This window comes from Salarias fasciatus, chromosome 3, assembly GCF_902148845.1.
Source record: "Salarias fasciatus chromosome 3, fSalaFa1.1, whole genome shotgun sequence".
In the NCBI taxonomy this organism is placed as follows: Eukaryota; Metazoa; Chordata; class Actinopteri; order Blenniiformes; family Blenniidae; genus Salarias; species Salarias fasciatus.
The window spans coordinates 20,681,720-20,694,956 of NC_043747.1; the positions used below are offsets into that span (position 1 = coordinate 20,681,720).

Here is a 13,237-nt window from a genome sequence, read left to right on the forward strand (position 1 = left end):
TGCGTTGGAGTGGAGATTGAGCCGCCACACACAGGGAGGAGTACTTCATTTATTAAATCCACCTTGTTCAACACAAAACCGAGACGTTTTGGGGGCGAAGCCAGTTAAGAATGAGATGCTCGGAGCTATTAGGGGGGAATAAATTACTTCCTGTGTGTGAGGCTTGGCCTACAGACGGTGAGACGGGGAGGAGAAACTGCTTCTACGACGTGGGGCAGCGTGGATTCGTCGCCGCGACTTCATTATCTCAGTTGTTCCAACTTGTCTTTCAGCTGAGCCGCGTTGGCGCCGGAGAACTCGTCCACCTAAGAGACGGGGCGAGACACAAGGAGGTAGTAAAGAGACTGGAAAAAGAAAAGAGGGAAAAAAAACCACCAGGGGTTGAAAAAGAATGTGTGTGTGTGTGTGTGTGTGTGTGTGTGTACCTTCTGTCCGTTCTTGTAGAACTGGAACGTGGGCATACAGCTGATTCCACAGTGAGTGCTCACATCCTGGAAGACAGACCCAAAGAAACCACCGATAAACGATCATGTAAACCGAGGAATCAGATTCACTCTTCATGCATGTAAACCCCTTAATCTGATTAAACAGCTCTGGGGTGAAGCGAACAGTAATATCTGGATGAATTCAAACCTGCAGAGCCAGAGCTGAAACTCAAAAGTTTGAGTCGTACGTCAGTACAGACAGACGGTGAAACGAGCATCCAGGAGGTTTCCGATGTTTCCCAAGTGTCAGTGAACGCATCAGATCAGATTACTGCAATTAATCCCATTACCTCCACAGATTATGATGCTCAGTGTGGAAATCAGGAGTTAATCTGATTAAACCAAGGAGGGATGAAAGTTTCCAGCGGACTTTTCAGGTCACACTTGTTTGGTTACTGGAGTGAAACGTTCATCAAACACCCGATCAGTATCAGATATATTCATGTTTAAACAACCGCTAAAACTTGACTTTGAAAGAAACGCGGAAGCTTGGTTAAAATCTAAGTTCTCGAAGTTGGATTACGCAGCGGAGACCATGTGACAGAAACTGGATCCGCTCCTGCATGTATACAGGAGAATCGGACTGGAACAGGACGACGAGCCGGATCCCGATCCGGGACCTGGAGAACCTGGTGGAGCCTGTTCAGAGGAGATGTGATCTGCGATGCAAGAACGCACGTCCAGTTCAACAGACTGAAACTCCTGAAGGATTACGGGTTTGGTTCTTCAAGCGTGAACACTTCCTCCACCACCAGAACCAAACAATTGCTACGGAAAATTACTACAAAGTAAATTTTAATGATGTTTTCCAGTGAAAAGCTGCACCCTAACGTTTGATTTACAGTTTTTTCATCTGTTCCACTGAGGCTACTCCGACAGCAGGAACGAGAAAAACCTTTGGGCCTTGTCACATGACCACACGCTGGCTGCTGCTGAAATGGATTTCACAAATAGCTTGCATTGCTTGGAGTATTACTGATGCAGAGACGCCGACTCAAACTGCTTTCATCCCTCGAACCAGGCGTAGAGTTACTTGACGTATCGGGTCGTTTGAAACAAGTTTTTCTTTCTGCGCTCGGTTTAAAAAAAATGCTGATTTTAATAGTGAAAAGCAAAAGAAAAAGAGTCACAATCTTCTGCACAATGCAGCAGCTTGTCTGCAGGTCAGGGTGGAGGTTTCAGCTCTTTTACACACACACTAGTTATCCAGTTACAGGAGGAAACACACACACACACACACCCTCTCACACACTGACCTCGGCCTCGTCTACGTCCACTTTAATGAAGATCACGTTTGCATTCTCGGAACTTTCGGACATTTCCTGCGGGGAGAGTCGGTCAGTGAGACGAAGTGTTGCTGGCTGAAGCCAACATTTAATAATTAAACACACTGAGAAAGGGGGAGGGGAGGGGGGGCCTGTTTCCATTTCTGCCTCAGTATCATCTCACCCACCAACACAGAGAAAGACTTTATGAATCTTTAAAAAAAAATTACTAATTTTCTGCACAGACTTAATAAAATGTGAACCGAGCTACATCTGGGTCACCAGCAATGAAATACGTCTGACTTAGATGTAGATCGAATCACACACAAGTTCTGAAGGATTCGCAAACATTTGAATTTTACTTCGACATTACTATTTTAACACCTTTTCTAAAACACTTTAAATTGACTAAATCACAGTAATACAAAAGGAGGTAATAAAATGTCTCGATCTGAGTATCTTCAAGCAGGAGCAGCTGGGCTAAAGCGCCTCTCACTAAACAACACGGCAGCGTTGTGACTTCCCAGCCTCCACTGTGTACTCACGAGGAATTTTGGGGCCATCTGTTTGCAGGGGCCGCACCACGTGGCGGTGAAGTCCACCACCACCAGCTTGCTCCCAGCTTCCTTCAGGATATTCTGGAAGTCCTCCTAAAGCAGGAAAAAAACAAAAATAAATAAATAAATCTTTTTGTATTTGCAATACCAATCTGAACCATGAGATGGTGTATTGAGTCACTCAAAGCAGCAAAGAGCACAGAATGAACAGGTAGAATTTACCTCCTCAAGGAGTAAGACATGGCAATCAAAACCTAAATGAAATATTACTCAATTTATCTCCGTTTAGAGGTTTGAACATAAAATCTGGAGCATCGTAGTGAGAATCTGACCCACAGTCACAATTCAGATGAACCCAAAGCTGTTCATTTGTACTGTGTTGCTGCAGCTCATCAAGATCATTTATCCTGAAAGTATTGTATCTACTGTATAATATGTAAAAACATAATTATGTCACTGTCCTTGTAAATAAATGGGCCGTTTTTCCTGTAGCCAATTCACACCAACGGTGATATATGGAGCAGCTCCATCTGTAATCAGTGTGTTCACAGCAGGTAATACCTGGATGTTGTGCAACTCAAAACCATTACACGGGTGTCTTCAACCCTCCCCCGTTTAAATCTGTAATTTTGGAGAGGAAATGCAGGAAGCAGAGTTTTTTTTTTCTCTCATTTTATGCATTTAATGAGGATTTCTCGAATCCCACTCACACTGGTGTAACCCAGTTTAATTCCTGACAGGTTCGAGATAAACATCTTACAATCTACATTTGGTATTTTCAGCTCTACATGAAACTTTTACAAGCCATAAGCCACTTTTTTTGGAAGGCTATTTAACATGAGCACACTGAAACATCCATTTCTACATTGCCGTCAGCTGAACAAGTCAGTTTTTAATTACTTTGGATACAAAGGCTAATTTATCCTAGACTAACAAGTCTAAGTACACAATCATTTAACAGATAAATGGTGTGTTAATCTCAACATGTACTTGAACAAATATTTAGTCTCCAGTTCAAATCAGGCATCTGTTTAGTTTTTGAATGTTATCGGGACTTATCTGCACTCATCAAACTAAAAAAGCATGTTTATCCTGGTTTTTATTTTTATTTATTTATTTAATGTTTTGCTTTAGTTCTACAGATGTTTAGTCAGTGCAATATGTCTTCATAAAACTGGCTTTGACGGGATAATCCCCACCAGCTCCACAAGTAGGTTTTTGATCTGGGTGAAGTCCGTTTCATTCAATTTATATTAATAAAAACAGCACAATATCTGACAACTCGCCTGGCACGCCAGACTGACTTTATTTAAGTGTTACACACAGATAAAGACATGTTTCCTCATGTATCCCTGAGCATGGAGAGACAGCCTGGCGTGCCACGCTATCTGACAACAGGTGCTCGATTATTAATGAGCTGCATTTAAGAGATAAATTAACATAAAATGGTTTATACATTTCAGTTGGCATGAATAAAGGTAAGCTCTGAAACGTTCACTGATTCATTATATTGTGGGAAATGTGAACTTTATCCGTGAAACTACACTATTTTAAACAAATGTGACCACAAAACCCGATTAAAAAAAAGGCATCTCATGGTGCAGAAACACGTGTTTAATAGGATTAATTTACATTGCTGAGATTTAAAGGAAATTTAAAATTCGTAGCTTGAGGCTATAAGTTTTTAAAGATCGAAGCAGAGGCTGACTTCAGCGCCGTCTTCTCCCTGACCCGCTCCATTCATAACTGAAGGAGGTGTGTGTGTGTGTGTGTTTGCGGGATATGATGGCACCTTCTTTGAAGCGGATATTTTAATCACTGCGTGTGTTTTATTGGTTATTGTAAGGCGTGCCACACGCGCCCGTCGTCTGCAGCAGTAAAGTCCACCAGCAGTAGTGCGCGTGGTCACCGCCATTGACCCATTGTTTTCCACGGTGAAGCTAGCTCCGCGCAGGGAGCTAAAACACCAAAGCGCATCATGCAAGAGAAGATTCTCGAGTTACAAAATATAAGTTGTAGGAGCTGGATAATGGAAACCGGAGGAAGACGGGCTCCGTTAACATGGAGTCACGAGAGGCGCGCAGCTGCCCGCATGGAGCAGCGGCGTGTAATTCACCTGTAATAAACAACTCGTCTGAAAAATGAAGCAGGATTAAATAAATCGTGGTAATCGGGAGGGGACTCACCAGGTTTTCCACCTCGCGGACCATTGTAACGGTTTGCAGAAGGAGCGCCGCTGCTGGAAAAGAGCCGACTGGTCCAGGAATGCACAGTTACACGCGCGCACGCCACGTTTTTAATCGCGTCAAGTTGACAGGAAACGAACAGCAGCACGAGGTTTAGTTTTCAAACAAAAGCGCAGCAATGGCCTGAACGAGTACTGAAAACGACCTTGAATTCCTTAAACCTCAGAAAAAAAATCATGCTGCACATCTATATGGAGATATAAGTTTTTTATTTCCATATCTGTCTCAATTTTATGAAGCTAATACACGCTCTGTTTACCGAAAGTTTTTTTATTTTGAAAGAAACCGGATGAGCATTTTTACAGTTTTCTCTTTTTTTGGGGGGGAGACTACGTTGGGTGTTGCCATGAAGTTGAAACCTTTAAAGTACCTCGATTTAACGTGCAAAAGCTATAAATGATTACTTACTCGTGTATAAACGCAGTTTTAAAGTCATTCTAAAAAAAATGAAATGACTGATTGGAAATGTTAATTTAAAAAAAATAATAATTCGAGTCACAATGACTTGACAGATTCTTCATGTACCGTAAATGACGTAAAAATGCAACGTGCCCGACGTGCGGTGTCGTCATCACGCTCATCCACCACGTTTGTTATGTCACTGGGTCATACTTTACAGTTTCAGTTTTCACTTATTGACAACTGCTACCGATGAAGCTGTAGATAAACACAAAATGACGCTTTATTAATGAGTTATTCATCCTTAGTTCACGTTTAAAGCCTGAATGCTAAATTTTAATGGTTACATTCAAATATTGTGGCCTATGCAAATGTACATACTTACATTTCTATTTCAAAAGAAGTGTAATAGTGACTCAAATCTTCATGTTTCTGTTCAAAAGTGGGTTAATCTTATGCTGAGCTGCCCCACAATCTGCTGTAAGAGACTGACAAGCATCCTCAGTAACCATGGAGCCGACTCTCATCCCCACTTACAACCTGATGAAATTCAGATCAGTCTTTATAAATAGATCACACTTCCTAATCAACCAAAGAGCTGCTATTGGCTGCAGGTTTACCAGTGTTTTTCATTCCCCAGAATGCACTTGAAGAACAAAGTGAATTTATTCATGAGAGAAAGATCATCTGAATTTTTTTTAGTGAAAAGGTTTACAATGAAAGGTAAACAATGAAGCATATGAAAAGTACACTTTTTTTAATATCTGTAAACCGAAACTGCTTTAAATATATGAATGAAAAAAAAACAAATAACATTCTGACTGATGACACTGACTTTGAGAATTTGAGTATTGTTGAGGAAGTACTACTCAAACTGAAATTGGATACAATTCAAGCAATGCACGTGTATTTTATATATATTTATAATTTGTCATTTCTAATCAAATCAAATACGTTTTTCAAAAGAGAAAATTAAAGAAGTTCCCTCAAGGATTAATACAGTTTTTCTATTCTCGATATAAAGAATATTAATTTCATAGTGCAATATTGACATCTAGTGGCCAAAATGTATCACTACACAATGAACAAAGGACCACGTTTTGAGGAAGCAACTTTACATTCACGAGATTAAAATAGATACAGTTAAGTGACTTTCTGTAGAACAACAGGATAGAGCTTTGCTTTCAAAATGCAACAGATTAATTTTTTCCTACAGAGTTCCATTTGCCATCAGACTGTTTTCATTCTTTTGTGCAGTTCAGTACAAGTATTTTTTCCCCCACATATTTTGGTCACATTACACAGTGGGGGGTGGAGTTCATAACATTTGTGCAAGAAAAATTTGGAATCATCGCAGCACGAGATGTCATTAAAAAGTGCTGAAAGACGGATGTTCATGGATGGAGGACAGTGAGCCTTGAATCTGTGTGCAGACACACATCCAAATGCAATATGCCCACTGTGTGTACTGGCACCTGCACATTTCCTGTTTTGACATGCAGTGACTTTTGCTGTCAGAAGGTTTTTTCATTTGGCGAGCTCACTCTGCTTTACTTAGTTTTTTTCAGAGCACTGAACGACGTTGGTTTTTATGTAAATCCCTTTGGCAAACTAGCGGGGTGTGGTTGAGGAAGTGAGAGACAGATGGAAAACCGGTTTAGTGAGTAAACACAAGCGTATCAGCAGGTTTTTTTCTCTTTCCCCTGATTCTTTGTTTTAGGCTTTGAGATGAATCTCTCAAGTGGCAGCTCCTTCAACTATATCAAACTTTATAAACCGTCTCAAAAAGGAATGACAACTCCAAGGCATTCACCTTGCATCATTTCATAAGTGTTTGAAATTTGTTTGAGAAGCCATGGCACAGCCCTTCAAAGACTGGAAACATTAGTCATTCTGTCGCAACAATGAAAAAAAGAAAAAGAAATGGTACTAAAGTATGTTTGGTCCTAATAATGCACTTGATCTTGCACATAAACCATAAAAATCCAGTGAATTTCTATTTTTACATTAAATCAAAATCATTTAAAGAGGAAAACTAGGCACGCATATTTGTTTTTGGTAGTTTATTAAAGCCATCTTGTTGAACAAAGGTTTACCGTACAGACAATGAACGTGGATTTTCCCTTCTCAGGACTTCTGTTGTGTTTTCCATGCAATGCAGGAGAGCTCTGAGAGGCCAGCGGGACTTTATCCTCTGTATTTTTGTATTTCGCTCCTCAGCATATCTATATTGGCACCACTGAACTGTCCCAACTGAAAGACAAGAGAAATGAAATGTTAGAAACAGAAAAATGCTTTTATTTTATCTATTTTTTTTATATCATTTTGCTTGTTCTTTTTGTATTTTATCTGGTACTTTATGGTTTTATGACTATCCAGCTGTAGTTGTTATTAAAGTGCTCTATAAATGAAGTCAAGTTAAACATGAAAGTCCTCTTTCTAGTCTTGGACGGCCTACCTTCTTTTCGCCCCTGAAGAACATGAACGTGGGCATGCTCTGGATTCCATATTCTGAAGTCACGTCCTGAGGAAACGGGAAAAAAAAGGTTTTAGGGCAAAGAGACCGGCTCACAAGACGACAATTCCAAAATATGTGTCTTAGTCAAGAGTTGAGTTTTTCAGCCATACAGACAAAGACGAACTCACTTCTGCCTCATCAACGTCCACCTTCAGGAAAACCACGTCCCCGTTGGCAGGATGAATTGACAATGCCTGGAACAAAGTCAAAAGTCATTCAGTCAGTCACACGGAGAAGACATCTGCTGAGAACAGAGGAGCTTTCATGTTGGGCCACTAGTGGGTGCTGTTGCTTATGTAATGAAACCAGACACGCATGCGCACAGAACAATATGCTAACGCCACGCCCCCGTTCTCGAAATTCACACTCGTCCGCTCGTTTTAAAAGAGTAAAATAGCCAACCGGACGAGCTAAAAGCTGTCATTACTCACCCAAAATAAGCTATCCGGATGAGCACAGTCTAAATCTCAGTTAAAACTGAAAATAACCGGGGTGATGAGTCGAGATTCGTCCAAGATTTACGGAGGCGGCCATTTTTAATGACGTCACGAACCTCCCGAGTCACCTCAGTTATTATTTGGGGTGGAGTCATGACTGTGATTGATTTTTATTTTTTTCCATTTACAAATATATATATATATATATCTTTTGCAGTGCCTTGACCTGAAACAACAAAATGTTCAACTATTGCCCAAATGCAAAATTCAAAGTAGTGGTTACATTTTAATGAGCGGAATTCACTTTGGGTAGAAGCAGTTGCTGATTTAGTCAAGTTGCTTTTATTTTTTTTTCCCTCCACTTACTTCCTGCACTGAAGTTGGATTCTTAATTTGGCGATCGTCAAGGCTAAAACTACCAAATCAGAGAAGAATCTGGACTGGGAGTCACGACACTGGAGGAAAACACTGTTATTGTCAATCTACTGAGCTTGTGCAGAAGAACCATTTACTACAGCTGTGGTGCACATGCAGGAGTTGGAGCTTTATTGAAGATTTCCACCTCGGAAGCCATTCTCAAAAAGTTGCGTTTTCACTTGAAAACAGTCATGTAAACATAAAATTTACACTGAAAACAAACGACTTAAGCAGATGTTTTCTCTTCAGCAAGACAGAAGGTGCTGTGAAGCAACCGACACTCACTCCTTACAACACAATGTTGCTTCCTTTGAGCAATGCAGGAAAGGACGGAGTCCAAAGGTTGGCTTCACTGCTGCTTGTCTCTCCAGACATACGACAGACTTCTTTCCGTCACTCTTTAGTCACGGACTTACCTCGTAGTCCGGGGCAATCCTTTGGCAGGGGCCGCACCATTTTGCCGTGAAGTCCACCACCACCAGCTTGCTTCCAGATTCTTTCAGGATATCTTTGAACTCTTTCTGCAGGGAGTCAAAACAACACAACATCTTGTAAAACAGTGGCTCACACTCCTTGAAAAGGTTCTACCTGCTTGAAGGTATCTTGTTTTCTGTTTTCCTTAGAGTTTTGCATTTTTTTCTATTTTTTATTTAACCAGATAAAACCCGTTGAGATCCAGGATCTGTTTCGCAAGGCGGACCTGGCCAAGACGTCTGCAGCACAAAAAACCAACTTCCTGCGCTGTAAAGTCACATCTCTCACTTTTTTCCCCCACAGTGTAACCGCTAAATTTTGAAACCTCTCCAAAAAAGTTCAGTCATTCTTCACCCACAAAAACTGAGACAAACACCTGAGCGCAGCTTCTCCTTTAACCCCGCAGTCTGCAGGCAAATGACCAAATAAGCATTCTTCACCTTTCCCACTAAATTAAATTTGTCTGGAGCCACAAAACACGTAAAATGTCTGAAATGGAGAAAAAAATTAAACAAATTGATATATATATATATATATATATCCTGAAAACTGAGGTTGTACTCATGAAGGTCATAGCTACAATTTAGATTTATTAAAATGTTCAGCATTTGTGGCCAATTTGAGAGATTGTTCCCTTTTGTTAAATGGATTTTTCCACATCAGCCATTTTATGCCTCTTCAGCTGTTTAGCTGCTGTGAGTTTTCTTGAGGTTACATCAGTTTTTGCAGTATTAACAGATTTTTTTTTTTCCTTTGTTTTAGTTTTACTTTCTTCCTTTCCATCCCATACTGGTTTGATTATCAAAACATCACTAGGCTTGTCCGTAATGCGATCTCTCTGTAATCTCTTGTTTCGTCTCTCTTTGTTCCAGCCTGTGATGATACCTGAAAGTAACACTCCCTCCTGTTTCCTTCTATAGTTTCACCGGAGTTGCACAGCTTTTCCCAAAGCTTCCAACAGTGTTTCTCATCTTTTAACAAGCCAACGTAGCAAGAAATCATGAGTAAGTGACTTTAGTTAACCAAATAATGTGGAAAAAAAAGTTAAGTTTCAATGCATTCAAAGTTTGGAACATCATTAAAACAGTCCAGAAACAGCCTCTTATCCTTCATTAACCCAAACTTCAAACCAGAACCGATGTCTGTCTGAGCTGAGGGATTTGTTTGCTGGCCTGGACTTGAAGGATCACTTTGTTTCAGTTTGATGATTAACACTGGACCGATACAGTTCAGACCAGAAGGCATGAGAATGAGTCCACAAACCCAGATGACAGGGCTGTGGCCAATCTGAGGTTCACAGGTGGAGGTCATCCTGAGCCTGCTGGCTCTGAGGGCAAACAGCAGGGGGTCTGGGAAGGGATCCAGTTTAGATTTTCAGATGAGAGAGTAGAAAATGTTTTGCTGTTGCAGTAGTCCCTCCCTGCCTCCAAACAGTCCTCTGCATCTATCAGCAAACACTGGATAACCAGAGAACATGAGAGCCACTTCATACGAACAAACACGTCCCCTCTGCTCTGCAAACCCACAGAAATGACCACAAACAAGAGGAAACTCACCAGGTTCTCCACCATTCGCACCATGATTGCAGCAGGGGGGTTTTTTCTCTCTCTCTCTCTCTCTCTCAGATCAAGACAGGTTTGGAAATGACAGAAATGAGACAGGCTGCAGCCACTCCTTATTTATAAAGCACTTCCTCATTCCTTAGTGGGCTGAACTGCAACAGGATTGGTCAAACAGATCTGAGTTGAGATTTTTTTTTTTTTTTTTGCCTTGTCATGCTTGCACACTACTCTTTAAAGATCACTCCAGAAAATACATGTGAAATCTACAATTTAGCCTTAAAATGTTGTTCAAAATGGCATCAAATTCACAAAATGAAACTTTTTTTTAATCTAAAATCCAAACTGCAATTAACACAAATACACAAGACGCGATTTTCAATAGTGGATGCATGAAAAAAAAAGTAGACAGGATGATTTAGGCTAATTCTGATTCTGATGCACAGTTTTTTTTAAAAGATAAATGCAACAATCAGATGTGCATAATCAAAAAAGAAACAGAGGAAAACAAAACCAACAAACCACTTATTTCATATTGTAGTTTTCGTTCTTTTTTGTCATGTTTAACAGAAAAACAGAGATGAAAAAAACATAAAGGGTTGTGTAATTTCCATCTTCAAGGACCAATTAATTTTGTCAGTCTTCATTAAATTCAAAATTTAATATAATCACACAGTATTTACACCAGAAATTTAGATTCCTGTGATTTTTACATAACCTCTGATCTGTGTAACCTGTGCATATGAGCAACTTGTCTCTTATGTAAAAAAAAAAAAAAGATGTAAATCAGACTAAAACATAAAGAGGTGCTGATTTTTACAGGAATATCTCTTCTCCCAGAGGATTATTGCATTTATTGGAAAACATGGAGGAAAAAAAACAACAAATTTTGACTTCACAAGCTTTGAATTCTCAGGGAATGTCAGTGAGTCTAGTGAGGAACTTTAAATAGACATGATCTAAACAATAAATGTAAACTAACAAAATGGATATTCTATACATATTAGGGCTGCCTGACACTTTGCTCCTGTTTTTACTTATTTACTGATTTTACTTAGCTTTATCATTTTGCTTGTTCTGATTGTATTTTATCTTGCAGTTTATGTTTTTATTATTATTTATGCAGTTACGGCACTTTGATCCAGCTGTGGTCGTTATTAAAGTGCTCTGTAAATGAAGTCAGGTTAAATATGAAAGTTCACTTGGACAACCTACGTTTTGTTCTTTCCTGCAGAACATGAGCGTGGGCATGCTCTGAATTCCATAGTGCTGTGAGTCATGTTCTGAGGAAACAGAAAAAGAAAAGGTTTCCGATAAAGGGACAGTCTCACAAGACGTTGACTCAGAAAAATTACAACCAACGTGACGATGAACAGAGAGAAGACACATAACAAGACTCCAAGATACTTGAACTTCTCCACTTGGGGCAGGGTCTCTCCGCAAACCGCCCCAGAAACCAACAGGAAAATTTCATCTACAAGAAGTAGAGATGAAATCCTGTGGTTACTGAACCGCTGTTAAGAAATTCTGAACAGAACCAGTCACCTGCCAGAGCGCAACATGCGCCGGGAACAGGGCCGACTTACTGCCGGCAACAAGGACCAGACTCCTGTACGGAGACCGGACAGCCCTTAACAAGGGCCTTAAATTATCTGTCATTTAAGATGTAGCTCAAGCAGAAAAGAAAAGTAAAAGAAATGCAGTGTAAAAATAGAGAAGGCTTTACTGAAGCCACAAACCCACAAAAGTCACACACACGTTGCTGCAGTTCATCTTTTATTCAACAAAGCCCAAGTATTCTGGAGACGGAATAATTATTGATAAACTAAAGTTTATTTGTTGTCGTTATTTCAAATTGGCAGTGGTTCTCAGAGACGCTGGGCTAACAGGACGGTCGCTGGAACCATCCTTCATTCTCTTCAGGAGGTTCAGTGTGGATCTCTCTACTGTAGCTCTTACAGACTCGCCTGCAGGTCTTCCAGGATCGCCTGGGCCGCTTGGTCGGAGAAACTGGTCGTCTGAAAAATAAGAAAGTGAACAGACATTGTTTTTCCATTTTCATTTCAGAAAATGTTGATCTCTAAAAGGCAACTTTTTGTAAACAAACAGCAGGGGTGTCAAACCCTTAGGTTTTTTTGGACAGTTTACTGTATTTTACACCAGAAAGTGTCATGAAAATGGACTTTATGTTGAAATTGTAATAACCTTCCATAGCAGTTGTTTTGGTTTTTGTGAAAATATAGGCATTTCACTCATGTACACTCTGCACCACAACAAAGAAAAGCTTTAAAGTTTCAATTCAAAGATTTTATTGACAATATTTTAATGGCCCGTCACAATCAAAATGCAATGGAGCTGCATGTAGCATCTGAAGTGAGAAGAGTTTGACACCCCTGGTTCAATAGGCTAAAATGTTGGCTTTTATCTTTACATTTTTTAAAAAAAAAATACTGTTACAGATTAGCTCAGTTGGTCAGTGGATCAAGCTCAGTTATCCAGAAGCAAGATCAGCCAGTTTTTCTGTAGTTTTGGCACTGTGGAGAAGTGTAACGCCCTGCTGATGAAGGGACATCAGCATGTCTTCACTGCATGTCGTATGGCCGTTGACTCGATCTGGTTTCAAACTCGTAAAACAGCTCCAGTCTTCTCGACTCTCCCCTGCACTTTTTCCTCTTTTAATTATTGCTTACAGTAATAATCTGTTGAGACCAAATTACCGCGTTTGACCCAAGTGACATGTGGGCTGACATGTCCAACAAGAGGAGAACCTGAGTCCTGGTTCCAGCTCTTCTCTCTGAGTTCACCCACCTTCCCTCCATTGATGTAGAACACAAATGCAGGCGGGTCTCCAACTCCAGCTGCAGTGGCAATGTCCTTTAT

At 40.3% G+C, this 13,237-nt stretch overlaps 2 protein-coding genes across 3 annotated transcripts; both read right to left on the reverse strand.

Annotated features, from left to right (window-relative positions):
- Positions 1 to 33: 33 nt before the first annotated feature.
- LOC115386268 (thioredoxin-like) lies at positions 34 to 4,641 on the reverse strand. 2 transcript variants are annotated; one of them, XM_030088504.1, is made up of 5 exons: positions 4,494 to 4,641; positions 2,299 to 2,400; positions 1,742 to 1,810; positions 426 to 491; positions 34 to 305 (listed from the first exon to the last, which is right to left on the reverse strand). In XM_030088504.1, exons 1-5 carry the CDS (start codon positions 4,515 to 4,517, stop codon positions 243 to 245), a joined length of 324 nt encoding a protein of 107 aa, XP_029944364.1. In that variant the 5' UTR covers positions 4,518 to 4,641; the 3' UTR covers positions 34 to 242. The 2 variants fall into 2 exon arrangements, with proteins under 2 accessions (XP_029944364.1, XP_029944363.1); XM_030088503.1 differs by having other exon boundaries at positions 1,742 to 1,807; positions 2,296 to 2,400.
- Positions 4,642 to 6,629: 1,988 nt separating this feature from the next.
- Positions 6,630 to 10,476, reverse strand: LOC115386266 (thioredoxin-like). Its single transcript, XM_030088502.1, has 5 exons — positions 10,355 to 10,476; positions 8,741 to 8,845; positions 7,599 to 7,664; positions 7,411 to 7,476; positions 6,630 to 7,205 (listed from the first exon to the last, which is right to left on the reverse strand). The coding sequence occupies exons 1-5, from the start codon at positions 10,376 to 10,378 to the stop codon at positions 7,140 to 7,142; spliced, it is 327 nt and encodes a 108-aa protein (XP_029944362.1). The 5' UTR covers positions 10,379 to 10,476; the 3' UTR covers positions 6,630 to 7,139.
- Between the last annotated feature and the right edge of the window lie 2,761 nt (positions 10,477 to 13,237).

What these genes read in the sequence shown, in the direction of transcription:
- LOC115386268 (XM_030088504.1), bottom strand. Translation starts at nt 4,517, where the DNA reads ATGGTCCGCGAGGTGGAAAACCTG. An exon ending in TCCGCGAGGTGGAAAACCTG is followed by an intron (nt 2,401 to 4,493) that starts GTGAGTCCCCTC and finishes TTCCTGCTTTAG; the next exon opens with GAGGACTTCCAGAATATCCT. An exon ending in TGGACGTAGACGAGGCCGAG is followed by an intron (nt 492 to 1,741) that starts GTCAGTGTGTGA and finishes TCTGTCTTCCAG; the next exon opens with GATGTGAGCACTCACTGTGG.
- LOC115386266 (XM_030088502.1), bottom strand. Translation starts at nt 10,378, where the DNA reads ATGGTGCGAATGGTGGAGAACCTG. An exon ending in TGGACGTTGATGAGGCAGAA is followed by an intron (nt 7,477 to 7,598) that starts GTGAGTTCGTCT and finishes CCGTTTCCTCAG; the next exon opens with GACGTGACTTCAGAATATGG. An exon ending in TCTTCAGGGGCGAAAAGAAG is followed by an intron (nt 7,206 to 7,410) that starts GTAGGCCGTCCA and finishes CTTGTCTTTCAG; the next exon opens with TTGGGACAGTTCAGTGGTGC.